At 50.9% G+C, this 22,269-nt stretch overlaps 1 protein-coding gene across 1 annotated transcript in view; it reads right to left on the bottom strand.

Moving 5' to 3' along the window:
* The window catches only part of TIA1 (TIA1 cytotoxic granule associated RNA binding protein), a 77,939-nt gene that overhangs the window by 13,897 nt on the left and 41,773 nt on the right, over window positions 1-22,269 (bottom strand). The window contains exons 9-12 of the mRNA XM_075346152.1: window positions 15,196-15,291; window positions 15,022-15,106; window positions 14,611-14,734; window positions 7,193-7,338 (exon numbers count right to left, since the gene is read on the bottom strand). Of these exons, the coding sequence (XP_075202267.1) occupies window positions 7,193-7,338; window positions 14,611-14,734; window positions 15,022-15,106; window positions 15,196-15,291 (451 nt within the window). The remainder of the gene's footprint in view (window positions 1-7,192; window positions 7,339-14,610; window positions 14,735-15,021; window positions 15,107-15,195; window positions 15,292-22,269) is intronic.

Below are 22,269 nucleotides of genomic sequence, written 5' to 3' on the forward strand. Positions count from 1 at the left end.
GGGCTCCAGCCTCTGTACCAGCAATAGGTACCTCAACCTTACAAGCACCACCGCGGGTGAGAAGGGAGCATGCTGGGGGCCCCATATGGGCCCTCTTTTCTTCCATCCGATATAGCCAGCAGCTACTGCTGACTACAAACAGTGGAGCTATGCGTGGATGTCTGACCTCCTTCGCACAAAGCAGAAAACTGGTGAGCCAGTGATCCCACTGGGGGTGTATAGCCAGAAGGGGAGGGGCCTTACACTTTTTAGTGTAATTGCTTTGTGTGGCCTCCGGAGGCAGTGCTATACACCCAATCGTCTGGGTCTCCCAATAGAGCGCCGAAGAAAGAGGTTTTTACCTCGAAACGCATAGACCTATGGAATAAAAGTTTATTTTCAGCAACATTCTACATCTTCATTTCGGCTGATGCGCGGCTTTAACCCCTTCTCTACTCCATTTTGTATGCTCATCCACTTGGGGCTGCAGCAGACGCCATTATCTTATGCGCACTAGTGGTTGTGACTGTCACAACCCCTTCAGGTGAGTGTACACTTACAGTTAAACCTCACCGATCTGTTTGGTATTATACTATCAGCACTCCTTATTTTCAGATTTATATCTCAAGCAAGAATGAACCACCCCTTCCCTCAACCCCCAAGAAGTGAGGAGAGTAGGAAACCGTGAGCTCGTGACAAAGCATGACGTGAATAACGCTTTAGCATAGCTTCCACAGTACTGCAGTGCTCAGGTCATCAGTACAGCCCCATTGAGTCGTCGCAGCCTGTAAAAGCAGTGTTGCTGCCGTTCATTCTTGGGAATCAGTGGGGTCCCAGACGTAGCATTAGACCTCTATATTATATGATGGGAATAAAGAGAATTTTGTTACTTACCGTAAATTCTTTTTCTTATAGTTCCGTATTGGGAGACCCAGACCATGGGTGTTTAGCTTCTGCCTCCGGAGGACACACAAAGTACTACACTTAAAAGTGTAGCTCCTCCCTCTGAGCTTATACACCCCCTGGTAGCCAGTCCTAGCCAGTTTAGTGCAAAAGCTGAAAAAGAATAGCCACCCACAAGTAGAACAGAGTAAGAACCGGAACAACCGGAGACTCTGTCCACGACAACAGCTGGTGATAACACACGGAACAAGAAAATTGCCAACAGGCAACAGGGAGGGAGCTGGGTCTCCCAATACGGAACTATAAGATAAAGAATTTACGGTAAGTAACAAAATTCTTTTTCTTTATCGTTCCTTTGGGAGACCCAGACCATGGGACGTTCCAAAGCTGTCCCTGGGTGGGAATAAAACAGAAAAAACTAAGAAGTAGGCAGAGCCTAAACTTCCCAAGTGGGCGACAGCCGCCTGAAGGATGCATCTGCCCAAGCTCGCATCTGCCGAAGCATGAGCATGCACTTGGTAGTGCTTCGAAAAGGTATGCAGGCTAGTCCAAGTGGCAGCCTGACAGACTTGCTGAGCCGTAGCCTGGTGCCTAAAAGCCCAAGAGGCACCGACAGCTCTGGTCGAGTGTGCTTTGATCCCCGGCGGGGGAGGCACCTGAGTACTCTGGTAGGCGTCCGAAATGGTCGATCTAATCCAACGGGCCAAGGTCGGCTTAGAAGCAGAGAGACCCTTGCGCCGCCCTGTGGTTAGCACAAAAAGAGAGGTGCACCGCCTAAGCGCAGCGGTGCGAGACACATAAATCCGGAGAGCACGCACCAGATCTAGAGTATGCAGCGCTTTCTCAAAAGCGATGAACAGGGGCCGGACAAAAGGAAGGCAAGGAAATATCCTGGTTAAGGTGGAAGGGAGAGACCACCTTCGGAAGAAAGTCCGGGGTCGGACGGAGAACTACCTCGTCTTGGTGAAAAAACAAAAAAGGTGACTCCGAGGAGAGCGCAGCCAAATCAGAGACTCTCCTGAGAGAAGTTATGGCAACTAGAAAGGCCACCTTTTGAGAAAGACGATACAAAAAAACCTCCCTAAGGGGCTCGAAAGGGGGTTTCTGCAATACCGTGAGGACCAAGTTAAGGTCCCAGAGATCCAAGGGCCGCCGATAAGGCGGAATGATGTGAGACGCACCTTGCATGAAGGTGCGGACCTGAGCCAGCCGGGCGAGACGCCGCTGGAACAGCACTGATAGAGCTGAGACTTGTCCCTTGAGAGAGTTGAGGGACAGTCCTAGCTGCAGACCGGACTGTAAAAAAGACAGAAGGGTCGGCAACGAGAATGGCCAAGGAGGATGGCCGGAAGAGCGACACCAGGACAGGAAAAATTTTCCAAGTCCTGTGATAGATCTTAGCGGAGGAAGACTTACGGGCCCGAGTCATAGTAGAGATGACTTCAGGAGGAATACAAGTAGGCGTCAAAAATCCAGGACTCAAGAGCCACGCCGTCAATTTGAGTGCCGCAGAATTCGGGCGGAAAAAACGGACCTTGCGAGAGCAGGTCTGGACGGTCCGGAAGATGCCACGGCATCTCCACGGACGGTTGGAGCAGGTCCGGATACCAAGCTCGCCTGGGCCAGTCCGGTGCAATGAGGATGACTCAACGGCCCTCCATTCTGATCTTGCGCAGGACTCTGGGCAAGAGAGCTAGAGGGGGAAACACGTAGGACAGACAAAACTGGGACCAGTCTTTAACCAGAGCGTCCGCGGCGAAGGCCTGAGGATCGTGGGAGCGAGCCACGTAAACCGGAACCTTGTTGTTGTGACGGGATGCCATTAGGTCCACGTCCGGAGTGCCCCACTTGCGGCAGATTGACCAAAACACTGCCGGGTGCAGGGACCACCGTCCACGGATTGACGACTGAGATAATCTGCCTCCCAGTTTTCTACGCCAGGGATGTGGACTGCGGATATGGTGGACTTTGAGTCCTCCGCCCATTGAAGAATGCGTTGGACCTCCAACATTGCCAGGCGGCTGCGTGTCCCGCCTTGGTGATTGATGTAGGCAACCGCTGTCGCGTTGTCTGACTGGACTCTAATGTGCCTGCCCGCCAACAGGTGGTGAAAGGCTAGGAGAGCTAGAAGCACAGCTCTGGTTTCCAGCACATTGATTGAAAGGGCTGACTCGAACGGAGTCCAAGTGCCCTGTGCTCTGTGGTGGAGATGTACCGCTCCCCAGCCGGATAGGCTGGCATCCGTGGTGAGAATCACCCAGGACGGAGTCAGGAAGGAGCGCCCTTGAGACAGGGAGAGGGGTCGAAGCCACCACTGAAGAGAGCTCCTGGTCCGTGGCGACAGAGCCACTAACCTCTGTAAGGAGGAAGGCCGCTTGTCCCAACAGCGGAGAATGTCCAGCTGCAGAGGACGTAGATGGAACTGGGCAAAGGGAACCGCCTCCATGGAGGCCACCATTTGACCCAGCACCTGCATCAGGCGCCTGAGGGAATAACGGCGGGGCCTCAGGAGAGAGCGCACCGCTAGCCGGAGAGACTGCTGTTTGATTAATGGCAACTTCACAAGTGCCGGCAAAGTCTCGAACTGCATCCCTAGGTACGTGAGACTCTGGGTCGGAGTCAGAGTGGATTTGGGAAGATTGACAATCCACCCGAATTGGGCTAGGGTGGCGAGAGTGAGCGAAACACTCCGCTGACAGTCTGCGCTGGATGTACCCTTGACCAGAAGGTCGTCCAGATAAGGAAGCACTGCTAACCCCTGGAGGTGCAGGACCGCAATCACTGCCGCCATGACCTTGGTGAATACCCGAGAGGCCGTGGCTAACCCGAATGGGAGAGCCACGAATTGGAAATGATCCTCTATCGCAAAACGTAACCAACGCTGATGTGACACTGCGATTGGCACATGCAGATAGGCATCTCTGATGTCGATGGACGCCAGGAACTCCCCTTGGGTCATAGAGGCAATGACTGATCGCAGAGACTCCATGCGAAAATGCCGCACCCGGACATGCTGAGAAGCTTGAGATCCAGGATGGGCCGGAAGGTACCGTCCTTTTTTGGAACTAGGAAGAGATTTGAGTAAAAACCTCTGAACCGTTCCTGAGCGGGAACTGGGACAATCACTCCGTTTGCCTGCAAGGACGCCACGGCCTGCGAGAAGGCGGTGGCCTTGGAGCAGGGGGGAGTTGAGAGAAAAAATCTGTTTGGAGGGCTGGAAGAGAATTCTATCCTGTAGCCCTGAGATATGATGTGTCTCACCCACTGATCGGAGACTTGCTTTAACCAAGTGTCGCCAAAGTGGGAGAGCCTGCCACCGACTAAGGACGTGGCTGGAGCGGGCCGAGAGTCATGAGGAAGCTGCCTTAGTGGCAGAACCTCCTGCGGTCTTCTGCGGACGCGCTTTGGGCGCCAGTTGGATTTATGATCCTTGGCTGAGTTAGCGGACGAGGCGGAAGGCTTAGAGGATGACCAGTTGGAGGAACGAAAGGAACGAAACCTCGATTTATTCCTACCCTGGGCGGGTTTCCTGGTCTTGGTTTGTGGCATGGAAGTACTCTTCCCGCCAGTAGCTTCTTTAATGATTTCATCCAGCTGTTCACCAAACAGCCGTGAACCAGCAAAAGGGAGCCCAGCAAGAAACTTCTTGGAAGAAACATCTGCCTTCCACTCTCGAAGCCACAAAATCCTGCGGATAACAAGAGAATTAGCTGAAGCCACCGCAGTGCGGTGAGCAGCCTCTAGCATGGCAGACATGGCATAAGATGAAAAAGCTGAAGCCTGAGCAGTTAAGGTAACCATCTCAGGCATAGATTCCTTGGTGAGGGAATGCCTCTCCTCTAGAGAAGCAGAGATGGCTTTGAGAGCCCACACTGCTGCAAAAGTCGGGGAAAACGCGGCCCCCGCAGCTTCATACACAGATTTGGCCAGAAGGTCAATCTGACGGTCAGTGGAATCCTTAAGTGAGGTGCCGTCAGCCACCGACACAACGGTCCGGGCTGAAAGCCTAGACACCGGAGGGTCTACCTTTGGGGAGTGAGACCACTCCTTGACCACCTCAGGTGGAAATGGAAACCGGTCATCAGAACCACGCTTTGGAAAGCGTTTGTCAGGGCAGGCCCTGGGTTTGGTCACAGCGCTCTGAAAACTGGAGTGGTTAAAGAACACTCTTCACTCTCTTAGGCGAGGTAAACTGATGTTTTTCTGCCAAAGAGAGTTGCTCCTCTGACACTGGCGGATTGAGATCCAGCACAGAATTAATAGAAGCAATCAAATCACTAAGATCTGAGTCACCCTCAGAGAAATCGATGGGATACATAGCCTCCGAGCTCCCAGTAAGGGGATCCTCCTCATCTAGAGAGTCAGCTCTTGAGACAGAGCCGAGGGATGGGGAGGGGGAGGAAACCCTGCGCCTTCTCTTAGAAGGACGGGGTCTGGGATCAGATGATGAATCCTCCGTGAGCTCCGATGGACGGAGGTCAGAGGATAGGAGTCCTCTGTCAAGAGTATTAGAGGCACCCTGTGAGGGAGGCTGATGCATATTCAAAGTCCTGGACAAAAGTCCCATGGACTCAGCAAATGACTGGGAGATGGACCTAGAAAAGGACTCTACCCAGGCCGGGGGTTCAGTCACAGGTGCAGCAGCAGCCTGAGAGACCACTGGGGGTGAGACTCCAGGCTGTGGCACCGCCAAGTTAGAGCAGACATCACAATGTGGATAGGTGCTCGGCTCAGGCAGCAGGAGCTTACATGCAGTGCATGTAGAATAAAGCTTTGGAGCCTTGCTCCTTGTGTGAGACATGCTGCTGGAGTGGGGGCTTTGCAGAGAATGAACCCCATGGAGAATATACAGAGGTCCACAACCGGAGACCGGCTGTGGCTTACCAGACCGCTGAGCGCAGTGTTGTGTGCCCTCCAGATCCCGAAGCCCGGTCCACCAGTCGCAGCACCTCAGCAGAGATGCAGAATGCAGGATGTCCCAGAGCAGAGTGAACTCTGCCTGAGAAGAGGGCGTTCGTATAAAAGAGCGGGAACTGGAGGGCTATAGAGACCTGCAGGGAAGGAGGGACGCCCCAGCAGTGGGGAGTGTCCCTCCCCTGTGTAGAACGGCCGCCGGGAGGAGCCGAACCTGTCCCTCTGCATGAGTGACATGCGAGGGCAGGAAAATGAAACTAGGCCTCCGGCGAAGCCGGGGCCTAAATTTAAGCGGCGAGGCCGACAAGCAGGCACCATTGGCGCGGTTCTCAGGCAAAAGCTAGAGAACCCGCCGGAAAAGTTAAAACAATCACATACAGCATACTCTCCCCTTACAATAAAGAACCGGGACCCCCAACATAAACGTCTCAGGTACTTAGCTGCTGAGACGCAGGGCCATGTCCCTGGGGATGAGTGCTCCGGTCCAACAGAATCCTCAAGGGGCTGTGGATGGAGACCGGACTCCTGCCAGGCATGGAGACCGTGCTGGCTCCCACTTCAAGCCAGAGCCCAGAAGGGATGGTGAAGGAGCGCGGCATGTAAGGCTGCAGCCTTGTAAATCAACCTTAACAACACCGCCGACACAGTGGGGTGAGAAGACATGGACCCGCTTTTCTTCAAACTCTTTCCAAAAGTCAAACAAATCAGATGAGAATGCATGTGTGGATGTATGCCTCCTGACACAAAGCAATAAACTGGCTAGGACTGGCTACCAGGGGGTGTATAAGCTCAGAGGGAGGAGCTACACTTTTAAGTGTAGTACTTTGTGTGTCCTCCGGAGGCAGAAGCTAAACACCCATGGTCTGGGTCTCCCAAAGGAACGATAAAGAAAACCTCTTCATAAACTCTTAAATAATACACTTTCTGAGCACAGTAACAACCAACCACTTTAAACCTTTGATTGTCTAGTTTGTAGTGCACAGAAATCTCATTATTTCCATATACACACAAATATACATATTACCCAATGACTATGGGTATGTGCATATGGCATCTTATAGACACTCCAGTGGGTTTTTAAAGGCAGAGGTTTTCTAAAGAGCTGATACTCCGGAGTCTTTTCAGACATTTTTGCGGTGTCTCTTATTCTATATTTTAAAGCATAAAAAGGGGGCGGCTTACATAGGATGGAAGGTCCCTTCTTTTAAACAGCTTCAGGGTTTCTAACCGTGACATCAGACTGATTTTGTTGCATAGAAATGTCGTGTGTTTGCTTTGCGGTGTATTAAACTCTTTTTTTGCGGCGCTCATTCAGGGGAATTCAAGGAGTATTCTGATAACACCACCATGTGCACATAGCCTTAGGTGGCCGAGTGCTGACTGCATCATCACTTACCTAAATCCCTGCTGATTCCACGCTTGGCCATACACTCCATAGGCAGGCACCTGCCAGCCATTGGGCATATACTGGCCTATTTGCTGGGTACCTCCATACCACTGCCCCCACTGTCCATAGGGAGGAGGAAAGCTAATTTGGCTTTGCTGAGGACACAAAAGAAAAAGAGAAAGTGAAAAAAAAAAAAAAAGACTCGGACATGCAAAAGACAGTAAATTAATCTTACACTAAATGGTCCAGAGATCTGGATAATCTGGCATGCAAGAAAACCTGAGTAATACTGGCACATGACCTAACAACCAGTGGTCCTCTCTTTAAGCGGGGACTCGAGACACACTAAATAGACATTGATAGATCGGTAATATACATCAGCCGTTTCACCACAGGGTGCATAAAGCAGAGACATGAGCGGCTACTTAATGCCTCACATCACACTGGAGCCGCTTCACCCGTCCATGCAGAAAACACTGATCACTGGAAGCTTCCTCTGCCTGACTGCAAACAACAAAAATCTGAGCCAGTAAGAAAAAAAAAAGAAATGTACAATTGTCTGAAATGTAGGTGTTCTTTAGGAATAAAAAAATAAAATGCCTGCCAAGACGGCTCTCCTGTGAAAGCCAGCCTGTAGCTGGCCTTCATAGGAGACGGAGTTTTGCTAAACATAGCAGTGATCTAGTATTGCTGTGTATAATGCAAGCGATCGGATGATCTCAGGTTCAATTATACTAAAGAGACTAAAATACAGCAAAAAGTGTAAAAAACAAGTTTTTTTTAATAAATATTATATTTTAAAGTTTAAATCATCCCTCTTTTTCCCTATTAAAAAGATTTTTTACAAATTTGGTATTGCTACGTCCGTAAAAGTCTGCTTTATCAAAATCTAAAATAAATCAACTCGATCTGTAAACAGTGTAGTGAGGGGAAAAAAAAAACCCCACCAAAATGATGGTTTTGCATCCACCACAACAAACTGAAACACTAAATCTTCCCTAAAGTTCTAATAAAAACATCATCATTGTGCAAAAACAAAAAAAACAAAAAAACAAAACAAAATAAAAGAAGGGAATTTTGTTTACTTACCGTAAATTCCTTTTCTTCTAGCTCTAATTGGGAGACCCAGACCATTGGGTTGTATAGGCTATGCCTCCGGAGGCCGCACAAAGTACTACACTTAAGTGTTAAGCCCCTCCCCTTCTGCCTATACACCCCCCGTGCTCCCACGGGCTCCTCAGTTTTGGTGCAAAAACAAGAAGGAGGAAAAAAATTATAAACTGGTTTAAAGTAACTTCAATCCGAAGGAATATCGGAGAACTGAAACCATTCAACATGAACAACATGTGCACACAAAAAAACAGGGGCGGGTGCTGGGTCTCCCAATTAGAGCTAGAAGAAAAGGAATTTACGGTAAGTAAACAAAATTCCCTTCTTCTTTGTCGCTCTATTGGGAGACCCAGACCATTGGGACGTCCAAAAGCAGTCCCTGGGTGGGTAAAATAATACCTCGTAAGAGAGCCGTAAAACGGCCTCTTCCTACAGGTGGGCAACCGCCGCCTGAAGGACTCGTCTACCTAGGCTGGCATCCGCCGAAGCATAGGTATGCACTTGATAGTGCTTCGTGAAAGTGTGCAGACTCGACCAGGTAGCCGCCTGACACCTGCTGAGCCGTAGCCTGGTGCCTCAAAGCCCAGGACGCGCCCACGGCTCTGGTAGAATGGGCCTTCAGCCCTGAGGGAACCGGAAGCCCAGCCGAACGGTAAGCTTCGATAATTGGCTCCTTGATCCACCGAGCCAGGGTTGATTTGGAAGCCTGTGACCCTTTACGCTGGCCAGCGACAAGGACAAAGAGTGCATCCGAGCGGCGCAGGGGCGCCGTACGAGAAATGTAGATTCTGAGTGCTCTCACCAGATCTAACAAGTGCAAATCCTTTTCACATTGGTGAACTGGATGAGGACAAAAAGAAGGTAAGGAGATATCCTGATTGAGATGAAAGGGGGATACCACCTTAGGGAGAAATTCCGGAACCGGACGTAGAACCACCTTGTCCTGGTGAAACACCAGGAAAGGGGTTTTGCATGAAAGCGCTGCTAGCTCAGACACTCTCCGAAGTGAAGTGACTGCTACTAGAAACACCACTTTCTGCGAAAGGCGTGAGAGAGGAATATCCCTCATTGGCTCGAATGGTGGTTTCTGAAGAACCATCAGCACCCTGTTTAGATCCCAGAGTTCTAACGGCCGCTTGTAAGGAGGGACGATGTGACAAACCCCCTGCAGGAACGTGCGTACCTGTGGAAGTCTGGCTAGGCGCTTCTGGAAAAACACAGAGAGCGCTGAGACTTGTCCCTTAAGAGAGCCGAGCGACAAACCCTTTTCCAGTCCAGATTGAAGGAAGGACAGAAAAGCGGGCAAGGCAAAAGGCCAGGGAGAAATACCCTGAGCAGAACACCACGACAGGAAAATTTTCCACGTCCTGTGGTAGATTTTAGCGGACGTTGGTTTCCTAGCTTGTCTCATAGTGGCAATGACGTCTTGAGATAACCCTGAAGACGCTAGGATCCAGGACTCAATGGCCACACAGTCAGGTTGAGGGCCGCAGAATTCAGATGGAAAAACGGCCCTTGAGACAGCAAATCTGGACGGTCTGGTAGTGCCCATGGTTGGCCTACCGTGAGATGCCACAGATCCGGGTACCACGACCTTCTTGGCCAGTCTGGAGCGACGAGAATGGCTCGATGGCAGTCGGACCTGATTTTCCGGAGAACTCTGGGCAACAATGCTAGAGGTGGGAACACATAGGGTAGTCGGAATTGCGACCAATCCTGAACCAAGGCGTCTGCCGCCAGCGCTCGGTGATCGTGAGACCGTGCCATGAAAACTGGGACCTTGTTGTTGTGCCGTGACGCCATCAGATCGACGTCCGGCGTCCCCCAGCGGCAACAGATCTGCTGAAACACGTCCGGGTGAAGGGACCATTCCCCTGCGTCCATGCCCTGGCGACTGAGAAAGTCTGCTTCCCAGTTTTCCACGCCTGGGATGTGAACTGCGGATATGGTGGACGCTTTGCTTTCCACCCACGTCAAAATCCGCCGGACTTCTTGAAAGGCTTGGCGACTGCGTGTTCCCCCTTGGTGGTTGATGTACGCCACCGCCGTGGAATTGTCCGACTGAATCCGAATCTGCTTGCCTTCCAGCCATTGTTGGAAGGCTCGCAGAGCAAGATAGACTGCTCTGATTTCCAGAACATTGATCTGCAGGGTGGACTCTTCCTGAGTCCACGTCCCCTGAGCCCTGTGGTGGAGAAACACCGCTCCCCACCCTGATAGGCTCGCATCCGTCGTGACCACTGGCCAGGATGGGGGTAGGAACGACTTTCCCTGTGACAATGAGGTGGGGAGAAGCCACCAACGCAGAGAGTCCTTGGCAGTCTGAGAGAGGGAGACAGTCCTGTCGAGGGACGTCGATTTCCCATCCCATTGGCGTAGAATGTCCCATTGTAGAGGGCGCAGATGAAACTGCGCGAACGGGACCGCCTCCATTGCTGCTACCATCTTTCCTAGGAAATGCATGAGGCGCCTCAGTGAGTGCGACTGGCTCTGAAGGAGAGATTGCACTCCTGTCCGCAGCGAACACTGCTTGTCCAGTGGAAGCTTCACTATCGCTGAGAGAGTATGAAACTCCATGCCAAGATAAGTCAGTGATTGGGTCGGGGTTAGATGAGACTTTGGAAAGTTGATAATCCACCCGAAACTCTGGAGAGTGTCTAGTGCCACTTTCAGACTGTGTTGGCATGCCTCTTGAGAGGGTGCCTTTATAAGCAGGTCGTCTAGATACGGGATGACCGAGTGACCTTGCGAGTGCAGGACAGCTACTACTGCTGCCATGACCTTGGTGAAGACCCGGGGGGCTGTTGCCAGACCGAAAGGTAACACTACGAACTGCAGGTGTTCGTCATGTATGACGAAGCGTAGGAAACGCTGATGCTCTGGCGCAATCGGCACGTGGAGATACGCATCTTTGATGTCTATTGATGCTAGAAAATCTCCTTGAGACATTGAGGCTATGACGGAGCGTAGGGATTCCATCCGGAACCTCCTGACTTTTACGTGTCTGTTGAGCAACTTTAGATCCAGGACGGGTCGATACGATCCGTCCTTTTTTGGGACCACAAACAGATTGGAGTAAAAACCGTGACCTTGTTCCTGAAGAGGGACGGAGGTCACCACTCCTTCCGCCTTTAGAGCGGCCACCGCCTGCAACAGAGCATCGGCTCGGTCTGGTGGTGGAGAAGTTCTGAAGAAACGAGTTGGCAGACGAGAACTGAACTCTATCCTGTACCCGTGAGACAGAATATCCCTCACCCAACGGTCTTTGACGCGTGACAGCCAAATGTCGCCAAAGTGGGAAAGCCTCCCACCGACCGAGGGTGTGGGAATCGGAGACTGCAAGTCATGAGGACGCCGTCTTGGCAACGGTTCCTCCGGCTGTCTTTTTTGGGCGTGACTGAGACCTCCAAGAATCTGAGCGTCTCTGATCTTTTTGAGTCTTTTTTGACGAGGAAAATTGGGACCTGCCCGGTCCTCGAAAGGACCGATAACCAGACAGACCCCTCCTCTGTTGGGGTTTGTTTTGTCTGTGTTGCGGTAAGGATGAGTCCTTACCCTTGGAGTGTTTGATGATTTCATCCAAACGCTCTCCAAACAATCGGTCACGAGAAAAAGGCAAATTGGTTAAGCACTTCTTGGAATGAGAATCTGCCTTCCAATGTCTCAACCACAGGGCCCTACGCAAAACAACGGAGTTGGCTGACGCCACTGCCGTACGGCTTGTAGCGTCAAGAACAGCATTAATCGCGTACGACGCGAATGCCGCCATTTGCGAGGTCAATGGTGCTACCTGCGGGGCAAATGCACGTGTGACTGAGTCGACTTGCACAAGCCCGGCTGAGATAGCTTGGAGTGCCCATACGGCAGCAAAAGATGGCGCTAACGACGCTCCAATAGCTTCATAGATGGATTTCAGCCAGAGCTCCATCTGCCTGTCAGTGGCATCTTTAAGTGCCGCTCCATCTTCAACTGCAACCAAGGATCTAGCTGCAAGCCTGGAAATTGGAGGATCCACTTTTGGACACTGGGTCCAACCCTTGACCACCTCAGGGGGAAAAGGATAGCGTGTATCTTTAAGCCGTTTAGAAAAACGCCTTTCCGGATAAGCGTGGGGTTTCTGGATTGCGTCTCTAAAGTCAGCGTGGTCCAGAAAAGTGCTTAATGTACGCTTGGGATATCTGAAATGGATTCTCTCGTGCTGCGAAGCTGACTCCTCTACAAGAGGAGCTGGTGGAGAAATATTTAACATCTTATTGATGGATGCTATAAGATCATTAACTATGGCGTCACCATCTGGTGTATCTAGATTGAGAGCGGTCCCAGGATCAGAATCCTGATCAGTTACGTCCGCCTCATCACCCATAGATTCATCTCGCTGGGATCCTGACCATTGAGATGAATGTGAAGGCCTCTCATAGCGAGCCCGCTTAGGTTGCCTGGGACCATCGTCCGAGTCAGAGTCTTCACCCTGAGGTGTATGTGCCCGTCCCGGAGCTTGGAAGTAATTCAGCCGAGGGGGACCAGGGGGCAATGATTGCACAGTGTCCGTGGCCTGAAGTACAGGCCTAGCCCGCAATGTGTCAAGAATTTGTGACATAGTGAGGGACATTCTGTCAGCAAAAGCTGTAAACTCAGTTCCTGTCACTTGGACAGCATTCACAGGTGGTACACCCTGGGTCACGTCCAGCAGAGGTCCCGGCTGTGCAAGTGCCACAGGGGCCGAGCACTGCACACAATGGGGGTCATTGGAGCCTGCCGGTAGAAAAGTCCCACATGCGGTACAGGAAGCATATAATGTCTGTGCCTTGGCACCCTTGCGTTTTGTGGACGACATGCTGTTGGCTCTCTGCAATGTGAGAGAGTCTATAGCCAAAAGGCGACCAGCGCTATGCAGTACAAAGTATTTGCAGGAACAAAATACTAAGATTACTACTGGCACAAGAGGGGGTGAGCCCTGAGGGCTGCTTACCGCCCGCTGAATAGCGGGTAAGAGGCGCAGAATTCCTTGTCTGGGTCTCCCCGGCTCCCCTCTGCAGCTCAGCGTGTCAGCAGGAATGGCTGCCGGCGTCTGTGGAGAGGGGCGGCCCGTGGGAGTTCCCAAACAAAAGTGCGGGAAACAGTGTCCCCTCTGTGCCTATTGTGAGGGCTGGAGTATGTAAAAACGACTCCAGCCCTCAGCGCTGATGCACTGACCAGCGTCCCGCCCCTCTCCTGACTGGCAGGTCTGGGAGGCGGGAACGAACGGAACCAGGCCGCAAAAGCCGGGGACTCGAGTTATCAGCGCGGCCGCCGTAAAAGCGCGGCCCGCGCTGAAGTCCCCGGCGCACCACAAGTGCCAGCCGCGCCGCAGTCCCAGCGGCCGGCGCGACCGTTCCCCCAAAAGTGTGCCCGCTTCAGCGAAGCTGAAATGAGGCCATGGCACAAGCGCCGCAGCGCTGATGTCCCCGGCGCACTACAACACCCAGCATGCTGCGGTGTGAGCGCGAAATGCACGGGGACACAGAGTACCTTGAGGAAGCAGGGCCATGTCCCTGATGTACTCCGCTCCATCCAGCATCTTCTCCAGGGGCTGTAGATGGAGCACGGTCTCAGTGCCTGGAGACCAGTAAATCCCACTTCACCCAGAGCCCTGTAAAAAGGGATGGGGAAGGAATCAGCATGTGGGCTCCAGCCTCCGTACCCGCAATGGGTACCTCAACCTTACAAACACCTCCGACATACAGTGGGGTGAGAAGGGAGCATGCTGGGTGCCCTGTATGGGCCCTCTTTTCTTCCATCCGACATAGTCAGCAGCTGCTGCTGACTAAAAACAATGGAGCTATGCGTGCGTGTGTGACCTCCTTCGCACAAAGCTAAAACTGAGGAATCCGTACTCCTACGGGAGGGTGTATAGCCAGAAGGGGAGGGGCCTTACACTTTTAAGTGTAGTACTTTGTGCGGCCTCCGGAGGCAGTAGCTATACACCCAATTGTCTGGGTCTCCCAATTAGGAGCGAAAAAGAAAAACTACTATACATGTATGGTTTCTGTAGAATCGTAATGATCTGGAGAATCATACTGCCAGATCATTTTTACCATAAAATAAACGCTGTAGAAAAACAAAATTGCAGAATTGTACTAAAAAAATTGCAACTTTACTACACTTAGAATTTTTTCCTTTACTTTCAAGTACATCACATAAACACGCATGGTGCCATTCAAAAGTACAAGTTGTCCTGCAAAAAACATGCACATGTCCATTAAATCACGATCACATCACTCATAATGGTGCCTGAAGGGACAGAAAATAAAAATACTGGCAGTTTCTCCGGCTCTTACCTGTTGCACAGTATTCAGCATGTCGGGCGTCTCTTTGCCCCAGTAACATTTTACCACGTGACCCTCGATGGTAGTCCCATTCACACTGACTATAGCATGAGCCGCACTTTCATGAGCATTAAACCTATGGATACAAGAGATGTCTAATTACACCCAGGCTTCTGTGTGTGCACGTGACCTGATGGTGCTGGCCAGTATGGGGAAAAAAAAAACTAAAACACCACAAGCAATGATTATTTTTTTTTTAACTCATGGGGGCTTTGAAGATCACAGACAAAGTCCCAACAGTCTGTCCTTTACACCTTTATACAATAAAACTAGTAATTCCAAGGCAAACAGCAACCGAACCAAAGAGTAAATGTTTTTGGTTTTTTTTTGCATTAATTGCTGCTTAGGAGTAACTGAACTTACCGTACAAAGGAGTAGCCTTTATCTGGGAAGACACGGACTTCCATTATTTGGCCGAAAGGAGAGAAGGTCTGACGCATGAGTTGTTCTAGGACAGGGACACAAAAGGTTAAAACACATGAACCTCATAGAAAGCCCACATAGATCAGGAATAATACATAAAACTAGGACGCCTACCTGTTAACCCGGATGTAACGCCTCCACAGTAGACGGTGCAGTTGCTTGGGCTGGACTGGTTCACCACTTCTTCATAGGACAACTGTTTTGTATTGGCTGAAAGGGAAGCAGATATTGTATTGTTATTGTACAGAATGAAAGAGAACCTGTCAGGCGATTCATGCTGACCCCTTCCGGGAGAGGGTGGGCGATCATTTTTAAATATATATTTTTTTTGGTTGCACACTACATGTGATCACGCTATTGTTACCCACAGTGCGAGCCGTTCAAATACCAAGGGCAAATTGCCCAGGGCTGAGCACCGAGTGTACCTGAGCACAGCGTTGCTCAAACAAGTTAAGTTTGCATGAAAAGCATCCAAACTCCGAACCCGAGCTGTTTTTTTTAGTTGGTGTTCGGTTCGAAATCCGATCCTCAGGTTCACTCATCTCTAGAAACCGCTACGGCCAAAAAACAGAACAGAAAAGAGCAGCGGAGGTGAGCCAGCACAGGAGCCGGGGAGGGAGAGTACTACAGTGGAGCCTCGGTTTATGAGTAACTTGGTGTGAGAGTATTTCGCTACACGAGCAAAGCTTGCTGTAAATTTGTAACTCAGTTTATGAGCAAGCTTTAGCATACGAGCAAATACTCACCGCACACACTTCCGGTTCCGTACTTTCACTGCGCTCTGACCCGCTCTTGCAGTCCACACACAAACATACACAAACACGCACAAACACATATTATGCTCCCCTTACTTTCCGTTCCATCGCCAGCCTCCTGGTTCTTGAGGTCCGCCGTTACAGGATGTGTATCCGGTAACCATCGCGACGATGGAGGAACTTCTGCTGTCAGCCGTTTCTCAAACGCAGCGCGCTGATCAGTCAAGCGGCTCATGCCTTCAATGTCAGCACACTGGCAGCGGAAGTTCCGGCATCATAGCAATGGTTACCAGATACACATCCTGACCCGGTGGACTACAAAAACCAGGAGACCGGTGATGGAACGGAAGGTAAGGGGAGCTTAGTGTGTGTGTGTGTGTGTGTGTGTGTGCGTGTGTGTGGAATGGCACAATAGGGGACCAGGATGGCGCATTGCACAAATTGTGCAACGAATTGTCTGAGCTTGCATTATTTCCTATGGGAAATCTTGCTTCGCTAGACGAGTAACTTGGTTTACAAGCACACTCCCAGAACGGATTCTTCTCGTAATCCAAGGTTCCACTGTATCTGGATTTGCTGATTACAAAAAGCTTTTGAATCCTCATTTCTAACAGTGGAAACCACCTTTAGCCCCAGTACGCGCTGCACTACACTAGAGATGCGGGTGTATGGAGTGTGCTCAGGAGCTGAACCGGGGCTATGCGGGGTGATCATAAACTATGGGTTAACACACAAATACAACAAGCCCTACGCTGAGACAAAAAAAAAAAAAAGAAAAAGGTGAGCACAAAAATAAAAATGGTACAGGTCTTGGAAAGAACTAAAGCATTTTAAAAAATAAGAAAATTGCTCCATAGTTAACCCCTTCAGCCCCAAGCCTATTTTGACCCTAAAGACCAGGCCATTTTTTGCAATTCTGACCAGTGTCACTTTATGAGGTTATAACTCTGGAAGGCTTCAGCGGATCCCGGTGATTCTGAGATTGTTTTTTCGTGACATATTGGGCTTCACGTTAGTGGTAAATTTAGGCCGATATTTTTTGCATTTCTTTGTGAAAAAAACGGAAATTTCGCGAAAAATTAGAAAAATTTTTAATTTTCAACCTTTGAATTTTTATGCTCTAAAACCAACGAGACACATGACATAAAATAATTAATAAATAACATTTCCCACATGTCTACTTTACATCAGAACAATTTTGGGGAAAAAAAAAAATTTAAGGAAGTTATAGGGGTTCAAAGTTTATGAGCAATTTCTCATTTTTACAACAAAATTTACAAAGCCACTTTTTTTTAGGGACCACATCACATTTGAAGCGATTTTGAAAGGTCTACATGACACAGAACACCCAAAAGTGACACCATTCCAAAAACGGCACCCCTCAGGCTACTCAAAACCACATTCAAGAAGGTTATTAACCCTTCAGGTGCTTCACAGTAACTAAAGCAATGTGGAAGGAAAAAATGAACATTTTACTTTTTGCAACAAAAATGTTAATTTAGCCTCAAATATTGCATTACAAGGGTAGCAGGATTAAATGAACCCCCAAAATTTGTTGGGCAATTTCTACTGAACACGCAGATACCTCATATGTGGCGAAAAACCACTGTTTGGGCGCACGGCAGGACTCGGAAGGGAAGGAGCGCCATTTGACTTTTTTGAACAGAAAATTAGCTGGAATCGTTAGCCGCACCATGTTGCGTTTGGAGAGCCCCTGAGCTGCCGAAACAGTGAAGCTCCCCCACATGTGACCCCATTTTGGAAACTAGACCCCTGATGGAATTTATCTAGATGTTTATTGAGCACTTTGAGCCTCTGGGGGCTTCACAAAAGTTAATAGAGTTGAGCTGTGAAAATAAAAAAAAAATTTCTTTGTCGCTCTATTGGGAGACCCAGACAATTGGGTGTATAGGCTATGCCTCCGGAGGCCGCACAAAGTATTACACTCAAAGTGTTAAGCCCCTCCCCTTCTGCCTATACACCCCCCGTGCTCCCACGGGCTCCTCAGTTTTTTTGCTTTGTGCGAAGGAGGCAGTCATGCACGCACAGCTCCACAGATTGGTCAGCAGCAGCTGCTGACTACGTCGGTTGGAAGAAAAGTGGGCCCATATAGGGCCCCCAGCATGCTCCCTTCTCACCCCACTCTTGTCGGCGGTGTTGTTAAGGTTGAGGTATCCATTGCGGGTACGGAGGCTGGAGCCCACATGCTGTTTTCCTTCCCCATCCCCCTCAGGGCTCTGGGTGAAGTGGGATCCTATCGGTCTCCAGGCACTGAGACCGTGCTTCATCCACAACTCCTGTGGAGCCTGCTGGATAGGAGCCGGGTATCGTTCAGGGACATGGCCCTGCTACTTGAAGGTACTCTGTATCCCTGTGGGGACCGCGCACGGCAACACCTCAGCTTTGCTGGGTGTGCTAGTGCACCGGGGACAGCGGCGCTGACCGGGTTAAACTGTGCCATTACACACTCAGCGTCGCTGAGTGTGTTTATATGTAGGGGCTACCGCGCTAACCGCCGCTGCCATGGGAAACTGCGGCGCGGCTGGGACTTGTAGTTCGCCGGGGACTTCGGCGCCGGCCGCACTTTTACGGCGGCCACGCTTATACTCGAGTCCCCGGCTTTCTTGCGGCCTAGTTTCCTTTTCTCCCGCCCCCAGCCCTGACAGGCAGGGGAAGGGCGGGACGCTGCACGGAACGAGCAGCACTGAGGGCTGGAGTATGCTTTGCATACTCCACCCCCCTCACTGTGCACAGTGTGAGCACCAGTTCCCGCACTTTCTCGGCCACGCCCACGGCTCCCTCCTCTCGTCAGGACGCCGCAGCCATTCCTGTCAGCTCCTCCGACGCTGCAGAGAGGGACAAACCCTGGGAGACCCAGACACGGTCTCTGGTGGCCTCACAACCGCTTTAGGCGGGTGGTAAGCAGCACCTGTGGTGCTAGCACCATGGTGCTGTAGTGTATTGATACATTATTTGTTTATAGTATATACTTTACACTGTATGAGCACAGTTCATTCTGGCTATATACCCTATTGTGTTGCTAAGGGAAAACAATAGCATGGCGCCCACAAAAGGCAGGGGTGCCAAAACACAGGCTTATTATGCTGCCTGCGCCGCTTGTTCGACCCAGCTGCCGGCGGGTTCCATTGACCCTCATTGTGTGCAATGTTCGGCCCCTGGGGCACTTTCTCAGCCAGAGCCTCTGCTAAGAGGAGCCCAGTTTGCAAAACTCTCTGAGACTATGGCTAAGATACTAGAAGCCTTGCAGTCCAGGCCGGTATCTCAGCAAAGGGACTCTGTTGAATCATTGTTCCCTGGCCCCCCTCAGTTGGACCAACAATGTCCTCCAGGGGTATCTCATACATCCCAGGCTGAGGGTTCTGACTTAGACCCCAGCCCCAGACCGAATAAGCGGGCTCGCTTAGAATTTCCCTCGACATCATATTGTTCAGGGTCTCAGCGGGGGGAATCTCTGGTTGATGAAGCGGAGACAGCTGATCAGGATTCTGATCCTGAGGGCGCTCTCAATCTTAATACTCCAGACGGGGACGCCATAGTGAACGATCTTATTGCGTCCATCAATCAAATGCTGGATATCTCTCCCTCAGCTCCTCCGGCGGAGGAGTCAGTGTCTCAGCAGGAGAAATTCCATTTCAGGTTCCCCAAGCGTACACCGAGTATGTTTCTAGACCACTCTGATTTCAGAGAGGCAGTCCAGAATCACCATGATTGTCCAGATAAGCGTTTTTCTAAGCGCCTTAAGGATACACGTTATCCTTTTCCCCCTGACGTGGTTAAAGGTTGGACTCAGTGTCCCAAAGTGGATCCTCCAATCTCCAGACTGGCGGCTAGATCCATACTTGCAGTGGAAGATGGGGCCTCGCTCAAAGATGCCACTGACAGGCAGATGGAGCTCTGGTTGAAATCCATCTATGAAGCTATCGGAGCTTCTTTTGCCCCAGCATTCGCAGCCGTATGGGCGCTACAAGCTATCTCAGCAGGTCAGGCGCAAATTGAAGCGACCGCGCCACAAGTGGCATCCATTACCACCCAGACCTCGGCAATTGCGTCTTACGCTATTAATGCTGTCCTGGACTCTGCGAGCCGTACGGCGGTTGCGGCCGCCAATTCGGTGGTACTCCGCAGGGCCATGTGGCTACGGGAATGGAAGGCAGATTCTGCTTCCAAAAAGCGCTTAACCAGTTTGCCAATTTCTGGCGACAGGCTGTTTGGCGAGCGTTTGGATGAAATCAAACAATCCAAGGGAAAGGATACATCCTTACCCCAGCCCAAACAGAACATACCCCAACAGAGGAGAGGGCAGTCGAGGTTTCGGTCCTTTCGGGGCGCGGGCAGGTCCCAATTCTCCTCGTCCAAAAGGCCTCAGAAAGAACAAAGGAACTCTGATGCATGGCGGTCTAAGTCACGTCCTAAAAAGACCACCGGAGGCGCCGCTAACAAAGCGGCTTCCTCATGACTTTCGACCTCTTCTATCCGCATCCTCGGTCGGTGGCAGGCTCTCCCGCTTTTGCGACACCTGGCTGCCACAAATGAAGGGAATTTTGTTACTTACCGTAAATTCCTTTTCTTCTAGCTCTTATTGGGAGACCCAGACGATTGGTGTATAGCACTGCCTCCGGAGGCCACACAAAGCAATTACACTAAAAAGTGTAAGGCCCCTCCCCTTCTGGCTATACACCCCCAGTGGGATCACTGGCTCACCAGTTTTAGTGCAAAAGCAAGAAGGAGGAAAGCCAATAACTGGTTTAAACAAATTCTCTCCGAGTAACAACGGAGAACTGAAAACCGTTCAACATGAACAACATGTGTACCCGCAAACAAACCAAAAATCCCGAAGGACAACAGGGCGGGTGCTGGGTCTCCCAATAAGAGCTAGAAGAAAAGGAATTTACGGTAAGTAACAAAATTCCCTTCTTCTTCAGCGCTCTATTGGGAGACCCAGACGATTGGGACGTCCAAAAGCTGTCCCTGGGTGGGTAAAGAAATACCTCATGTTAGAGCTGCAAGACAGCCCTCCCCTACGGGGAGGCAACTGCCGCCTGCAGGACTCTTCTACCTAGGCTGGCGTCCGCCGAAGCATAGGTATGCACCTGATAATGTTTGGTGAAAGTGTGCAGACTCGACCAGGTAGCTGCCTGGCACACCTGTTGAGCCGTAGCCTGGTGTCGTAATGCCCAGGATGCACCCACGGCTCTGGTAGAATGGGCCTTCAGCCCTGAAGGAACCGGAAGCCCAGCAGAACGGTAGGCTTCCAGAATTGGTTCTTTGATCCATCGAGCCAGGGTGGCCTTAGAAGCCTGCGACCCTTTGCGCTGACCAGCGACAAGGACAAAGAGTGCATCCGAACGGCGCAAGGGCGCCGTGCGGGAAATGTAGATTCTGAGTGCTCTCACCAGATCTAACAAATGTAAATCTTTCTCATACCGATGAACTGCATGAGGACAAAACGAAGGCAAAGAGATATCCTGATTAAGATGAAAAGAGGATACCACCTTCGGGAGAAACTCCTGAATGGGGCGCAGCACAACCTTGTCCTGGTGGAAGACCAGGAAGGGAGCCTTGGATGATAGTGCTGCCAGCTCAGACACTCTCCGAAGAGATGTGATCGCTACCAGAAAAGCCACTTTCTGGGATAGTCTAGAAAGTGAAACCTCCCTCAGAGGCTCGAAGGGCGGCTTCTGGAGGGCAACTAGTACCCTGTTCAGATCCCATGGATCTAACGGCCGCTTGTACGGGGGTACAATATGACAAACCCCCTGCAGGAACGTGCGCACCTTAGGAAGGCGTGCCAAACGCCTCTGAAAAAAGACGGATAGCGCCGAGACCTGACCTTTAAGGGAGCTGAGCGACAAACCTTTTTCTAACCCAGATTGCAGGAAAGAAAGAAAGGTAGGCAATGCAAATGGCCAGGGAGACACTCCCTGAGCAGAGGACCAGGATAAGAATATCCTCCACGTTCTGTGGTAGATCTTAGCGGACGTGGGCTTCCTAGCCTGTCTCATGGTGGCAACGACCCCTTGGGACAATCCTGAAGACGCTAGGATCCAGGACTCAATGGCCACACAGTCAGGTTCAGGGCCGCAGAATTCCGATGGAAAAACGGCCCTTGGGACAGTAAGTCTGGTCGGTCTGGTAGTGCCCACGGTTGGCCGACCGTGAGCTGCCACAGATCCGGATACCACGCCCTCCTCGGCCAGTCTGGGGCGACAAGTATGACGCGGCTGCAATCGGATCTGATCTTGCGTAGCACTCTGGGCAAGAGTGCCAGAGGTGGAAACACATAAGGGAGCCGGAACTGCGACCAATCTTGCACTAGGGCGTCTGCCGCCAGCGCTCTTTGATCGCGAGACCGTGCCATGAAGGTTGGGACCTTGTTGTTGTGCCGTGACGCCATTAGGTCGACGTCCGGCAC

This window comes from Anomaloglossus baeobatrachus, chromosome 4 (assembly GCF_048569485.1).
Source record: "Anomaloglossus baeobatrachus isolate aAnoBae1 chromosome 4, aAnoBae1.hap1, whole genome shotgun sequence".
NCBI classification, from domain to species: Eukaryota; Metazoa; Chordata; class Amphibia; order Anura; family Aromobatidae; genus Anomaloglossus; species Anomaloglossus baeobatrachus.